This window comes from Dunckerocampus dactyliophorus, chromosome 17, assembly GCF_027744805.1.
Source record: "Dunckerocampus dactyliophorus isolate RoL2022-P2 chromosome 17, RoL_Ddac_1.1, whole genome shotgun sequence".
Lineage (NCBI taxonomy): Eukaryota > Metazoa > Chordata > Actinopteri > Syngnathiformes > Syngnathidae > Dunckerocampus > Dunckerocampus dactyliophorus.
The window spans coordinates 6015570-6029247 of record NC_072835.1 but is presented as its reverse complement, the minus strand read 5'-3'; the positions used below and the strand labels follow the sequence as shown (position 1 = coordinate 6029247).

Sequence of the window (13678 nt, the reverse complement as noted above, 5' to 3'; positions counted from 1 at the left end):
TCCTCAGTTGCCGTTATTTCAGATGGCAACTATAGCACTGTACAGCCACCATTTTGGGATGTTTTGAGTGCAGCATGCGGGTAATGACGGTATACTGTTTTTGCCATACATCTCAGTGTAAATGCTCTCAAAATGCTAAGTGTTAGTACACAAGTGCAGCAATTGGGACACAACCCAGAATTTTTGTTTAGTATTGTACAGTTTTTTTCAACTTAACGCCAGAACGATATGAACTGCGTGGCTATTGTCCTTGTATTGCTTGATTCATGCTTTGTTTCTGTTATGCACAGTGTAACCACGACGCTAGGGAGGAAGATACTACCACAGTCGTGTTTCTGTTTGGCCTTGGCGGAGAGTTTGTGCTCTTCCAACTGACTGTCTGTGAATGTGTTGGATTTATTCTAAGCAGCAATATAGGTTTGTGTGGTGTTCATCAAATCGACCCTACCTGACACCTCCAATCCAACGCCCCCCCCAAAGACCTTCACTAACCTGCATGACCTGTAAGCTACCCCCTCCGCCTCCCCCACCCCACACCTATTCCCTACAGTCTGGCCCCCCCACCCCCAACACACACACACACTCCTTCTGCTGTCACATGTGGACTCTGTAACCCCCCCTTCCCACACACACACACACCAACCCCCCTCTGCTAACAAAGCATCCCCCTCCTCTCCGTCACATGCCCCCCCCCCGTTCTGTTGCCTTCCCCCCACCCAGCAGCTCCCACACAAAAACACTCGTCACCGCCCCCTCACCCACGTCCTCATGTCACCGTGCCACCTGGTATTGTCCTTTTGTCATCACACCAGGAAAAATAAACATCATAATAAATACAAATAAAAGTAATAGTAATATAAAAAATAATACAAATAATAATAAGAGTCCTCTGCAAATCACCACCTTATCATGGTGGCGGGGTTTGAGTGCCCGAGTGATCCTAGGAGCTATGTTGTCTGGGGCTATATGCTCCTCGTAGGGTATTCCAAGGCAAACAGGTCTGGGGTGACGGGACAGACAAAGACAGATTCAAAAGATCCTATGGGAAAAAACAGAAGGAGAGACTGCACCTCGCCTGGATGTGGGACAACGGGCCAGACAAAGAGTGATTCAGAAAATCCTATGGAAAAAGCCGGAAGAAGAGACTGCACCTTGCCTGGATGTGGGACATGAGGGCCCCACCCTGGAGCCGGGCCCGGGGGAGGGGCTCTCAGGCAAGACCTGGTGGTGAGACCTTCACCTGTGGGGCCGGGTCGTGCCCAGCCCAAAAAAGCCGCACGGGATCTCCCCCTGTAGATCCACACTTCTGTGCTTACCACAGCTTGTCCAGAACAAACACCATGTTCAAACATAAGGTTGTCCAGAAGTGCACCTGGCACCAGGACACCCTGGACCACAAGTCTGTGATCGATTTTATAGTCTTATCAGACCTGGGTCTGAATGTTTTGGACATACGGGTGACGAGAGGGGTTGAGCTGTCAGCTGACCACCACCTGGTGATGAGTTGGCTTAGATGGCAGGGGAGGATGCCGGACAGACCTGACAGGGCCAAGTGTACAGTGAAGGTGTGCTTGGAGCATTTGGCAGAGTCTCCTGTTTGTCAAGTCTTCAACTCTCACCTCCGGCAGAGCTTCACCTGCATCCTGGGAAAGGATAAGTATATTGAGTCCGAATGGCCTTGTTCTGTGCGTCCGTTACTTGGGCAGCCAACCAGAGGTGGTCTTTGCCAGTTGTAGCAACAAACCCCGAACCCGATGGTGGACACCAGAGATTAGGTTAGCCGTCGGGATGAAGGAGGAGTCTTACAGGGCATGGATGGCTTGTGGGACTCCTGAGGCAGATGACAGGTATCACACGTTTCAGCCTCCCTGGGAAAGTCTATTCCAGAGTTCTTTAGAGATGGGTACAACTGTTAGTTGAACCTTAGCTACATGAGGTGCAATGGGGTTTTTGTTTTGGTTGCTTGGAGCGGCTCTACACTCTACACGGCAAGGGTACTGGAGGGTGCATGGGAGTTTGCCCAACCAGTGCACCTGTGTTTTGTGGACTTTGAAAAGGCATTCAGCCATGTCTCTCATGGTGTCTTGTGCTCCAGGAGTACGGGGTTGATGGCATTCGGGCCGTTCGGTCCTGGTGCAACAGCAGCTGGAGCCTGGTTTGCATTGCCAGCAATAAGTGGAGGCTGTTCCCGGTGAACGTTGGCCCTGATGACGTCGTCAAGCTGTTACCTTCAGCATTTACTGGGGCGGTTCACAGCTGAGTGCAAAGCTTCTGGGATGAGAATCAGCACCTCCAAATCTGAGGCCATGGTTCGCAGCCGGAAAAGGGTGGATTGGACCCTTCAGGTGGGGAGTGAGGTCTTGCCCAAGGTCAAGAAGTTCAAGTGTCATGGGGTCTTGCTCATGAGTGAGGGAAGGCTGGAGTGAGAGATCGAAAGGTGAATTGCCGCAGCGTCTACAGCAATGCAAAGCAGTCAATTTACTGAAAGATCTATGTTCCTCACTTATATCCATGAGCTTTGGCTCATGACTGAAAGATCAAGATCGCGGATACAAGGTAGGGTGGCTGGAATCACCCCAGAGATAGGGTGAGGAGCTCGGTCATCCGCGAGCCGCTCCTTCAACTTGAAAGGAGCCGGTTTAGGTGACTCGGGCATCTAGTCCAGATGCCTCCTTGGTGAGGTGTTCTGGGTACCTGGGCAGACCTAGGACACACTGGAGGGATAATGTTTAACAGCTGGCCTGGGAACGCCTCAGTGTCCCACCGGTGGTGCTGGAAGTGGTGCCCAGCCTGGATAGTCGGACTTCTTCACTAAGACTGCTGCTAATAAAGATAAAGGAGTAAAGTGGTATGATAATGAGTGATGAGTCGTGATGTGCTATTGCACAGTACACATATATTGCACAGTATTTCAGTCATGTTGTCATGATTTGCAGAATGGGGTTTGGTGTCAATTCCAGTCGCTAAGACAGCGCTGGTTCATTCCATGACAACTCCATTGTAGCCCAAATGTTTGAGGTTCACTGCTGTTGACCACAAGTACTTACCTGTTTTAGTTTCCTTTCACAGTGCCCTTTTTACATCGTCGTTTTTACGTTACCTTTTGCTTCCACCTCCATGCTTGGAAGTACCTGCACCTGCCCGTCCTTAAAGGAAAACTGCACCTTTTTTGGAATTTTGTCCATCATCTAGAATCCCTATGTGCGACATGAACACGTCTTTCTCTTTTCTGTGTGTTCTAAAGATGTAAAAACAGATTTTTAAAAAAGGTAGCTAGCTAATGCACATAATAGGACATACATATTCCGCCGAGAAAGCCCGCTATTAACAGCTCCAAAAACCTCCATGTATGGTTTTACATGCTGTAACCATGTAGTAACAAGTACATTAATGACAGCATGTGATACTTTTTGCTGTATTTTGGTCATTTTCCTTCCTGGGCGTGTTGATTTCACATAGCAACACAGAAAACAACGCTACACCCCACGTTAACTTTTCCAAACTCAAAAATAAAAACACAGCAGCAGTGGCGGCAGCTCCAATATGTAGTGTTACCTTTCGGTAGCGGCTTTGTGAGCGTGTGTGGTGAAGCTCGGCTAGCCGGCTGGTAGCTAGCCGGTGTGGTGTGGCAAGGTGTCACTACGCCAATAACGTAGTTCTTCAACGTAACAATGTCAATACTACTAATAATAATAAAAATTTCACTGTAGCTTGGTTAACATGCACACCACATTATGTAAACGGAGCGTTGTTGGCGATTTTTGGAGTGTTTTTCACAAGGCTTTCTCGGCGGAATAGGTGCGCCCCATAACGTGCATTCTTAGCTGCATTTTTAATCTGTTTTATTTATCTTTAGAACACACAGAAAAGAGAAAGACGCGTCTTCATGTCTCACTCTTTTATTGCAAATGTGTCATATAAGCCACATCTTTCACGCTTAAAGTCAGTGTTCTTTGTTGTCTAATGTCCACATTTTTAAGAAAAAGAAAGAGAAAAATAAATTGGCTCTTTCCAAAAAGGGAAATGAAAGCTGTCAGGTTGCGTGCCTTTTCATGGTGTCGGTCTTCTCTGAACCAGATGGAGGAGCGTGTGTGCACCGTGAAACAAAAACAAAGTCCACACATTTCATGACACGAACTCATTTAACTCATGTAAAATTGTAGTGTGCCGTAAGTCTGGACAGTTAGGCAAAAATGCACATGTAGTGTACTTTCATAAAAGAGAAAATATATATTTTTTAAGTTATGTAATATGGATGATATAAATAAATACTCTCTTTTTTTTAACTTGAATGTCTTGACTTTAATATATTTGTGTTATATTAGATATATTTTAATTAATTAATTGCAGTTTGTTTATTATTCAATTATTTAATTCTAATCATATATAATAATGATTAATTTTACTGTTAATTATTACATTTTAAAAACTTTTCTTGTACGCATACAAACATTATAACCAAAAAAAGTCTCATTCAGTATTAATAAATGAAAAAATGCATATACAGTTGCATGTATTTAGTAAACAATATATATATATATATATATATATATATATATATATATATATATATATATATATATAAAATAATCTCTATGCAGAGTTTGCATGTTTTCCCCCGTGTGCGCGTGGGTTTTCTCCGGGTACTCCGCTTTCCTCCCACATTCCAAAAACATGCATGTTAGCTTAATTGGTGACTTTAAATTGTCCATAGGTATGAATGTGAGTTGTTTGTCTATATGTGCCCTGCCATTGGCTGGCAACCAGTCCAGGGTTTACCCTGCTTCTCACCCATAGTCAGCTGGGATAGGCTCCAGCATACCCCCGTGACCCTAGAGGACAAACGGCATCGAAAATGTATGTGTATATATATAATATATAAAATACATACAATTAACATATTAAAGAGAAGAAAATATGGTTATTATTTACATTATAAATATTGAATACAAGTTGTAAATACACATCCATCCATCCATTTTCTATGCCGCTATTCACAAGTATGCTGGAGCCTATCCCAGCTGACTTCGGGCGAGAGGCGGGGTACACCCTGGACGGGTCGCCAGCCAATGGCAGGGCACATATAGACAAACAAGCATTCACACCTATAGACAATTTAGAGTGGCCAATTAAGCTAACATGCATGTTTTTGGAATGTGGGAGGAAACCGGAGTACCCGGAGAAAACCCACGCACGCACGGGAAGAAGTAAATATATATATTTTTAATAATTGTATTCATTTTTGCCTATATGTCTAAACATAGACACCCTGTATAACATACTGTATTATCTACAGTATGTATTCTTTTCTATTTGTAAAATCATTTTGATTTATTTTATTCAATAATTCTTTAATTCTATCTATTTTTTTTACATGTTTGTGTAATGTATGTTTATTATATGTCCATACTTTAGGGACACACTGTATAATACATTTTATGCATTGTTTTTTTAATTCATTCATTTTTAAAATATTGATTTAATGTCTTTTTTAATGCATTAATTATTCATTACGTCTCTTATATGTGAGTATTATATGTTCGGACTTTATCTTGTATTTTGTTTACATATACAGTATATATGTTTTTTTATTATTATTATTTGAGTTAATTTTAAAATAATTATTTAATTTTTTGTATTTTTTTCAATTAATTCATTATTCATTAAATGTCACAATTTTTTGGGTCTGTATAATGTGTGCTATACCATATGAGCGCGTCCACCCCCACCCTGTAGAAGGGTGAGTTTGAGGATGGTGTCTTGTCTCGTGCATCCACGGTGGTGTCAGCATTCATTGATTTTAAAGAACACCACCAAGTGGCACACTGCAGAGATAACAAGACTTTTTCAAACGGGAGAACGATGTCAGGAAGGAGCGCTTCAGTGCACGTGGAACCGGAAATGAAGAAGTGTTTTAGTTTAGTGCACGTGGAACCGGAAATGATGAAGTGTTTTTGTTAATAGGTGTGGAAAAACCTCACGTATATTACAATACAATATACCAAACTACGCTTTTTGTATTCATCATGTGAGCTGAAAAAAAAATGTCTTAACTTTTTCTGAAGTTTTTTTTGGAAGAAAAGATATTTGAATCTAATCATCTCAGTCATGGATGTCTAAAGTGTGACGTGGGGGCCATTTGTGGCACATAGCTTATTTTGTAGCGGCTCTGTGACGTTCTTAAAGTAAAATAGGGAGTAGCACCACACTGACAGGGACAATTAAAAGGCTAAATGTATGCGGTTTATCTTTTTAATGTATTTAACTGCTAAGCATATTTTGAACATGTTGATTAATGACCAGTAGAGGGTGTCTCTAAAGCCTCGACAAAAGTGTACACATAAAATATACAAACATTATACAAAACAGTTGAATTCATTGTTATATCAAATCATTAATTATTCAAACATAATATAAGAAAATTAAGCAATTAACAAAAAAACATAAATGAAAAAGAAAATATTTATTTGTATTGCATATATCAAATTAAAATGTCTTTATTAAAGAGATAAAATGCAAAGAATATCAAATGCATTATTCTATTTTTCTCTATGAGCTTGTATCCCCTCGGCTCTTCTGCTCATCATGTGACCTGAGTGTGGAGAAATGTGAACTCGAGAAAACAACACACTGTTTGTAATCCAGAAGACCATGCAATTTGCTTGAGTGGGTCAGAAGCGATTTATCATATCACGTTGGATTTTAGTTGTCATCAATCCTGGAAGGTTTGACATTCTTCATGCATATAATAAAGTACATAGACCGGGTGTCCCAAAATATGTTTACACGATACACTAGTTCAGTGTGGCTGCCATCATTCATTTTCATGGGTTTCATCTGCAAAGAAAAAACAAACAATTGAGTTATCAGCTGCTAAAGCTAAAGTGTGTTTTTGGGACACCCAGTATATACAATTATTTGAAAATGTATCATATTAAATATATATATATATATATATATATATATATATATATATATGAATAGATCTCTTCTGTCTATTTTTATTTGAATATAATGTATTGATTTGAATATATTTTTATTTATAAAATTACATATTTGTAGTTATTTTTAATGTTTTATTATAAGTAATTTATACTTATTTATTACTGAACTTAAACTTCTTTATACATTTTAATTATATAAAATGTATAAAAAGTATAAAATGTGATATTTACATTATATGTTTATATTATATAAAATATATATTCATATATGGAAATCTTTTATTTTTTACATTTAAAATATTGTATATATATTTAAAATATTTTTATTTATTTAACTTATATGTTTGCATACATACATATATGTATGTATGAATAATTATACAATTATTCCAAAAATATATTTTATGTGTATGCATTTTGTAGCTAGTATGTATATGAATAAATAATCAAACGTTTTATATTCATTTTTTTTATTTTAATGTATAATCTATTTTTATTTATATTAATATCCATCTTTTAAATTCACCATATTTTTTTGACTTATGAATTAAATAAAACATTTTATGTGTATATAGACGTTAGGCACACCCTGTGTATGTAAGAAAAGCTCTTATAATCACAGATGACATTAAAATTGTCATTTTTTTTATTAAGATTATGCTTTTTTTTTTTTTTTTTACAAATAGTTTAATAACAGTTTTACCCGGCAATATACATTTTTTTTAAAGCAGAAAAATACAAGAATATCAACAAAATATGTGGAGAATGGCAGCACACTCTCTTTATTTTGGTACACACACACAGTGCTCATAAAGCTAACGCATGGATTTTTGTCATCTTGTGGCTAAATCATGACTTTGCCTTTTTAAAACAAAAGGACTTGGGATTCTCGTTGTACAAAACAGTGAAGACAGTTTGGAACGATGACCTTGAGTTGTAGAAAACGGGGTGAACAAAGATGGAAGTCCTCACATAACTTGACGGATTTGATTGTTGCCTTTTTCAACGCCAGCATTTCACTGCTCACAACGTCCGTTTCAAGGACATCAGGGACAAAGAACACAAGACATTCAGTCACGTTGTGTACCAACTTGCTATTTCTAGCAGTGTGTGTGTGTGTGTGTGTGTGTGTGTGTGTGTTTAAGGCAACGGAAGTGACGCACATGTACACATATATACTGTATATGTATACTGTAAATATATATATACTGTGTATATGCAACCACTCTCACACCTTTACATCGTCTTTACGTAAAAATAAACTCCTTTACGCTCTCGTCTTGTAGGGCTGGGGTGTCCAAAGTATGGCCCCGAGGACCGTTTGTGGCCCGCAGGTTTCCCTTTTAGCGTCCCGCGGCTTATTCTCAATGGGAAAAATGATTTCATTCACTTGAAAGCAATCACAAACGGTTTGCTTTGTCATCCGCAGCAAAAATAAAAATTAAAAATGTCATGATGTGCAACTCTTGAGCACACCTACAGTATGCATTGTTGCTAAAGTGGCCCCACATATGGAACAATCACACGATGCAGTGGGCCATTTTCAGATTTTTCATTGTGTCATTTTTGTTTAAATTTAAAGCAATCAAAAACAACAAAAAACAGCTTCAAAATATATTTAAAAAATAACAAATAAAAATCAAGTTAATTACAAAAAAAACCAAACCAATCTCACAACAAAAAATAGAAACGTTTAATGAAAAAATTGTATAAAAAGAAAAATAATCAACAAATGAAAAACCAAAAGTTAATTAAAAAAAATAAAAACAAATACAAAAACAAATAAAATCACATTTTAATTTAAAAAAATTAAAAACTCCAAATTGAATTTAAAAAATAACAAAATAAATAAACATTAACATTAAACCAATCAAAAACAACAAAATACAAATAAAATTAAAATATATATATATATAGAAACAAATGATTTTGAAAAAAAAATCAATCCAATAAAAAAATTTTTTTTTTAAATGTACCTTAAAAATAACAATTAAACCAATCCAATATGTTAAATATAGTTATATACATATAATATCTATATTTTTAAACATCAATTTATATCAACATTTTAACTTGTTCTCCTTACTTTGATGTGTTTTTTTTGTAATTGTATTTTTAGAATACATGGCGGGCCATACAGAGCCCCCGAGCCGCACTTTGGACACCCCCGGTGTAACACATGTTGAATAATAACATGACTCTCGGTTCCATTTGGATGGTTTGAATGAATTACCGCACCGTTGAATGAGCCTGAACCTGCTTTGCTGGTCACCGAGACGTGGGAAGATGTTCCTCACACGCAAACATGACGTTTTCACGACCCGCAAGGGTTCCTGTGAAGTTCCCCAACCTTCAGGGAGCATTTATGACTTTGAAGGACTTTCCATCGTGTGCTGCGGAACATTCACTCATCTTTTCAAATGTCTCCATCTACAGAACATCTGAAGAAGCACCCTGGATTTGTTTGTTGTTACCAGAACTCTTTAGAGACCGTGTCAGACCCATGTGAGACCATGTAGGATCCCTGTAGAACCATGTAGGACCCATGAAGGACCTTCTAATGTTGCCAGTTTCGCACACAAGAGTGAAGCATGTTATTTGTGTTTGTTTTGCTTCAAAAGGCCACGATGGCCCGGGTCCATGCTCCCAGGCTGGCCAGTGCTTGTTTGCTGCAGATCTGCTCGAAGTCCGCCTGCCTGCTCAGCAGTCCTGAAAACCCCGAGCCGAAGATGGAGATCAGATTGGAGATGTTGGAGGTGTCCGTGTAGTCCGGGTTGCAGTAGGAGTATTCGTCACGCTTCGGCCGTTTGCGTGAGGCGGAAAACTCGGACGCTTCCTCGGCATCGCACAAACCACAAGCACCGGCGTCAACCTTCCGCTTCTTGCCCGGCGACTGCGCGCCCTGGCCGGCCTGGGGCGCGTCACAGCAGCGGCAGTCCTGGTGGAGGTATCCGTTCTCCACCGTCGTCACCACATGCGTGTCCAGGTCCAGCACGGTGGTTTGGTTGCAGTTGTTGGCGGGGATCTGCTCACCGTGCGGCACAACGGAGACGTCCATGCAGCAGCTTCTGTAGTAGGAGGGCTCCGGTTCTTTACCGGAGAGAGCGCTCGCCGCCCGTCCGTGCTGCGCCGCCTCTTCGCCGCAGCAAGCAGCCCGCGTCTGCTCCTCGTTGTCGGCGTCGTCCACGTCCAGCGGGTCCAGCTCCTGGATCTCGTTGCAGACCGTCATCACCTCCTCGTACTGCTGCATCCGGTAGATCTCCGCGTACTTCTCCTTGATGTAAAGCTGTCTGGCGTTCCTCAGCACGTAGGAGACCAGAAGGTTCTTGTGCAGCTTGATGCCTCCTCTCTGCGTCCTGGAGTTGTGGATCTTCATGAGTGAGATGGAGATCAAGCTTTGCGCGTCCACGGCGCATTCCGCGGTGTTGATCATTATCGTGACGTTCCCTCTGTGACTTTTAGCTTGAGGATGGAGGCGAAAGCTTCAAGTCAGCTCTGTGGAGGAACATTGGACACAAAGCTCCTCCTCTGAGCCCTGGCTAGCAATCATCTGCAGATGCTGTGAAGCCACACTATATAAAAGCAGCCACATGTCCCGCCCTCGCCGACTATACCAATCAGGCGCGGAGGAACACGTTGAGCGACAGGATCCTTCTTTGGAACTACTTCGCTCTCGACCAATCAGCTTCCGGCGGTTCCTCTGCGCTATTCAAATTCCAGGCAGGCTGTCGAACAGGAATGTCCTCATTTCAGCGCCATAACTGAAAGTTCCAAGAAGCAAACACTTCCTCGTTGCTGGATGTGCTAACCGGCTCTTCCGGGTAGACGTGTTGCAATAAGTAACATAGCACAACACACCTTCACGTGTGTGTCCTTTTAAAACACATTTACCTTCAATAGCTTCAGGCTAATCCGTGCTATATCGCTTTGAATACAACACAATGTGTGTGCGGTCACGGGATTGTCCAAAGTGCGGCCCGTGGGGTCATTTTTTAATTGGCTCCGCGGCACATTCAAAGAAATATAACTTAACAAGAAAAGTCAATTTAAAAAAGCAGGAAATGTACAAGAATAAAGTCAAAGTACGAAGAAAAAAAAGTTGCAACCTAACAAGAAAAAGTTGTAATTTTAGGAGAATAATGCCGTAATATTATATGAGATAAAATAACATAATTTAGTACCATAAAGTTCAAATATTTAAAAAAAACAACTTTTTTTAAGTGGTAGTATGATGAAAAACATAAAAAACAATGCATAAAATTGAAATTTTGAAAAATTTAGTTTCGCGAAACAACGTCCAAATATTATGTGAATAAAGTCATAATATTAAGAGAAGACAATTTACAAGAAGAAAGCTGAAGTAGATGGAACATTTAAAAAAAAAACACAGCAGAAATGGAAAAACCGCTGACATTTTACGTGAATAAAGTCAACATTTACGAGAAAACACTTGCATGCTAGCGGGAAAAAAGTCGCAATTTTATGAGAATAAAGTCGTAATATTATGAGGAAAAATTATATCATTTTAGTAGGATAGAGTTGAAATATTCAAGAAAACATACTGTATGTTTGCTTTTTAACAAAAACTAAATAACGGACTTTTTGGAAAATTAGGGTGGGGAAAAGTTGTAATATTATGGGAATAACATTTACAAAGATTATTGAAGAGAAAAGTTGAAAAATTTGGCAATTTAAAAAAAAAACAGCAAAAACGGGGAAAAAAAGAGCAAAAAGTGAAGTTGATGCTAATAATAGGCTTTTTCACTGATATCACAAAGCTGAGATGCTGTTTTTTCTTGAAATATATAGAACCTCTTAGCGTATCTATACATGTGATGCCCTTGCAGCCTTTCACTTTTCACTATGTGGCCCTCGCTGGAAAAAGTGTGGACACCCCTGCAGTATGGCAAACTCTAAATCTGATTGATTTTGTGGTACAGTGTCTCTAAAGTCCGGACATAAAGGAAAAATGCATACTGTATATTGTTTTTACAATTATTTTAAAGTCAACATATACACTATATATAATATACAATTTAATACATTTAAATATCTTTCTATTTCTAGTCCATCCATGCATTTTCTTGGGCTTATTCAGGTCAGAGTCCCTGGGGGCAGCAGTCTCAGTCCAGAACCCCAGACTTGAGGGTTCCACCTGGGGGACACGGAGGCATTCCCAAGCCAGGTGCAAGACATAGTCACATTTATATTAGCATGTCATATATTTATAACCATTCAATGTTTTCAATTGTAATTTCCTTTTATTTTAATTCATGATTGTATTTATTTTTTGCAAACCAACAAACAATCTTCATTTAATTTAAGTGTAGTTCTTTCAATATATTTTATTTCTATATTTTATATATTACCTATTGATCACATTTTGTAATGTCAAATTATTTGATTTGAATTCTTTTTAAAATAATCATTTATTAATTCATTATTAGTTACATTTAAAAAAATATTAAAATTAGAGTTAAATGAAAAACATAATTTAGAATTTTTTTATGGAATAAATATAATAAATACATTTTCTTTTAAACGTTTTAAATTTAAAAAAAATAACAATTAATCAATTGTGATATATTTATATTTTTATGTATCACATTTTGTAATGTTAAATTGATTATAATTATTTTCAACAATCATTAATTAATTAAAAATTTTAAAATGATGACAGTACAGAAATACCGCCAACTTCTGGATCATCACATCAAATATTGCCCAGCCCCCGAGGCGCCCCCCCCCCCCCCCCCCCCCCCCCCGTTTTATAGCTACTTATTCTGTATTGCGTGGACCCCCTGCTTCAAATGAGGTAGAGTTGACGCCCTCCCTCCCCTTCTGCTACAAGGGTATCCATCACTGCACACTCACCATTTTGAGTGCAACATCCGGGCATACTTTCCAGAGTGGACTCACATATGCACTCAAAAGGCTGTGAGTGTAAGTACGGCAGTGCACGCATCTGTCTTTCTCTCCGTCATTCATCTGCAAAGAAAGAAACACAAGCAGAAACAGAGCGGGAAAACTGTTGAATGTGAGACGATTGTGCTGGTGGACCAGCTCCATGTCTCGTGGCCTCGATAACTGATAACTGAACTTGGAACATAAACTAGTAGCCTACTTGGTGACTGTGCTGGGAAGATGGGGAGCAATAACATGAGCATCAGCACCACAGAGCCTGAAGGCAGCATTGCAGCGGTCTCCTCCAGATCGACCACAGCTTCAAACGTTTGCCAAATGAGTGCAATAACCTGCGCTAAACCTGTAGAGGCCAGTACAGCTCTAGTTTTCTGCAGCGTGATTAGTATTTTCTTACCGCTGCTAAATTCTCCCCCAGAGTAGAAAGTGACTTCATAGCCTGCAGAGCCAAACCTTCTTTCCATGCAGGATGAAAGGAGGAGAACATGGCCGCTCCCCTGGAACGGAGCGTCTCCAGCTTGCTAACTAATTGGAGTGGTTGAATTAACAACGTGATGCAGAGTGGGATGCAGGCGCAGGTTGTTTTTTTAATTTGTCTTAGAGGAGGTAGATGTTCCTCTTTTTTTTTTTTTTTTTGCAAAGATGAGTAACCTCCGTGATGGAAAATCACCCCTCACAAGATGGAGGATTATGAAGGTGCTGGAGACACATTGCAGCACCGTCCTGTTTCTGGTTCATACAGCATGTTTCTCACTGCATTTACATGGTCACATGGTCTTGGGGTCCAAATAAGTACATTTTGATGGACTGCC

General features: G+C 39.5%; 1 protein-coding gene across 1 annotated transcript; it reads right to left on the bottom strand.

The window, feature by feature from the left end:
* Positions 1-7567: 7567 nt before the first annotated feature.
* On the bottom strand, positions 7568-10550 carry ier5l (immediate early response 5-like). Its single transcript, XM_054757116.1, has one exon. The coding sequence runs from the start codon at positions 10375-10377 to the stop codon at positions 9559-9561; it is 819 nt and encodes a 272-aa protein (XP_054613091.1). The 5' UTR covers positions 10378-10550; the 3' UTR covers positions 7568-9558.
* Positions 10551-13678: the final 3128 nt, after the last annotated feature.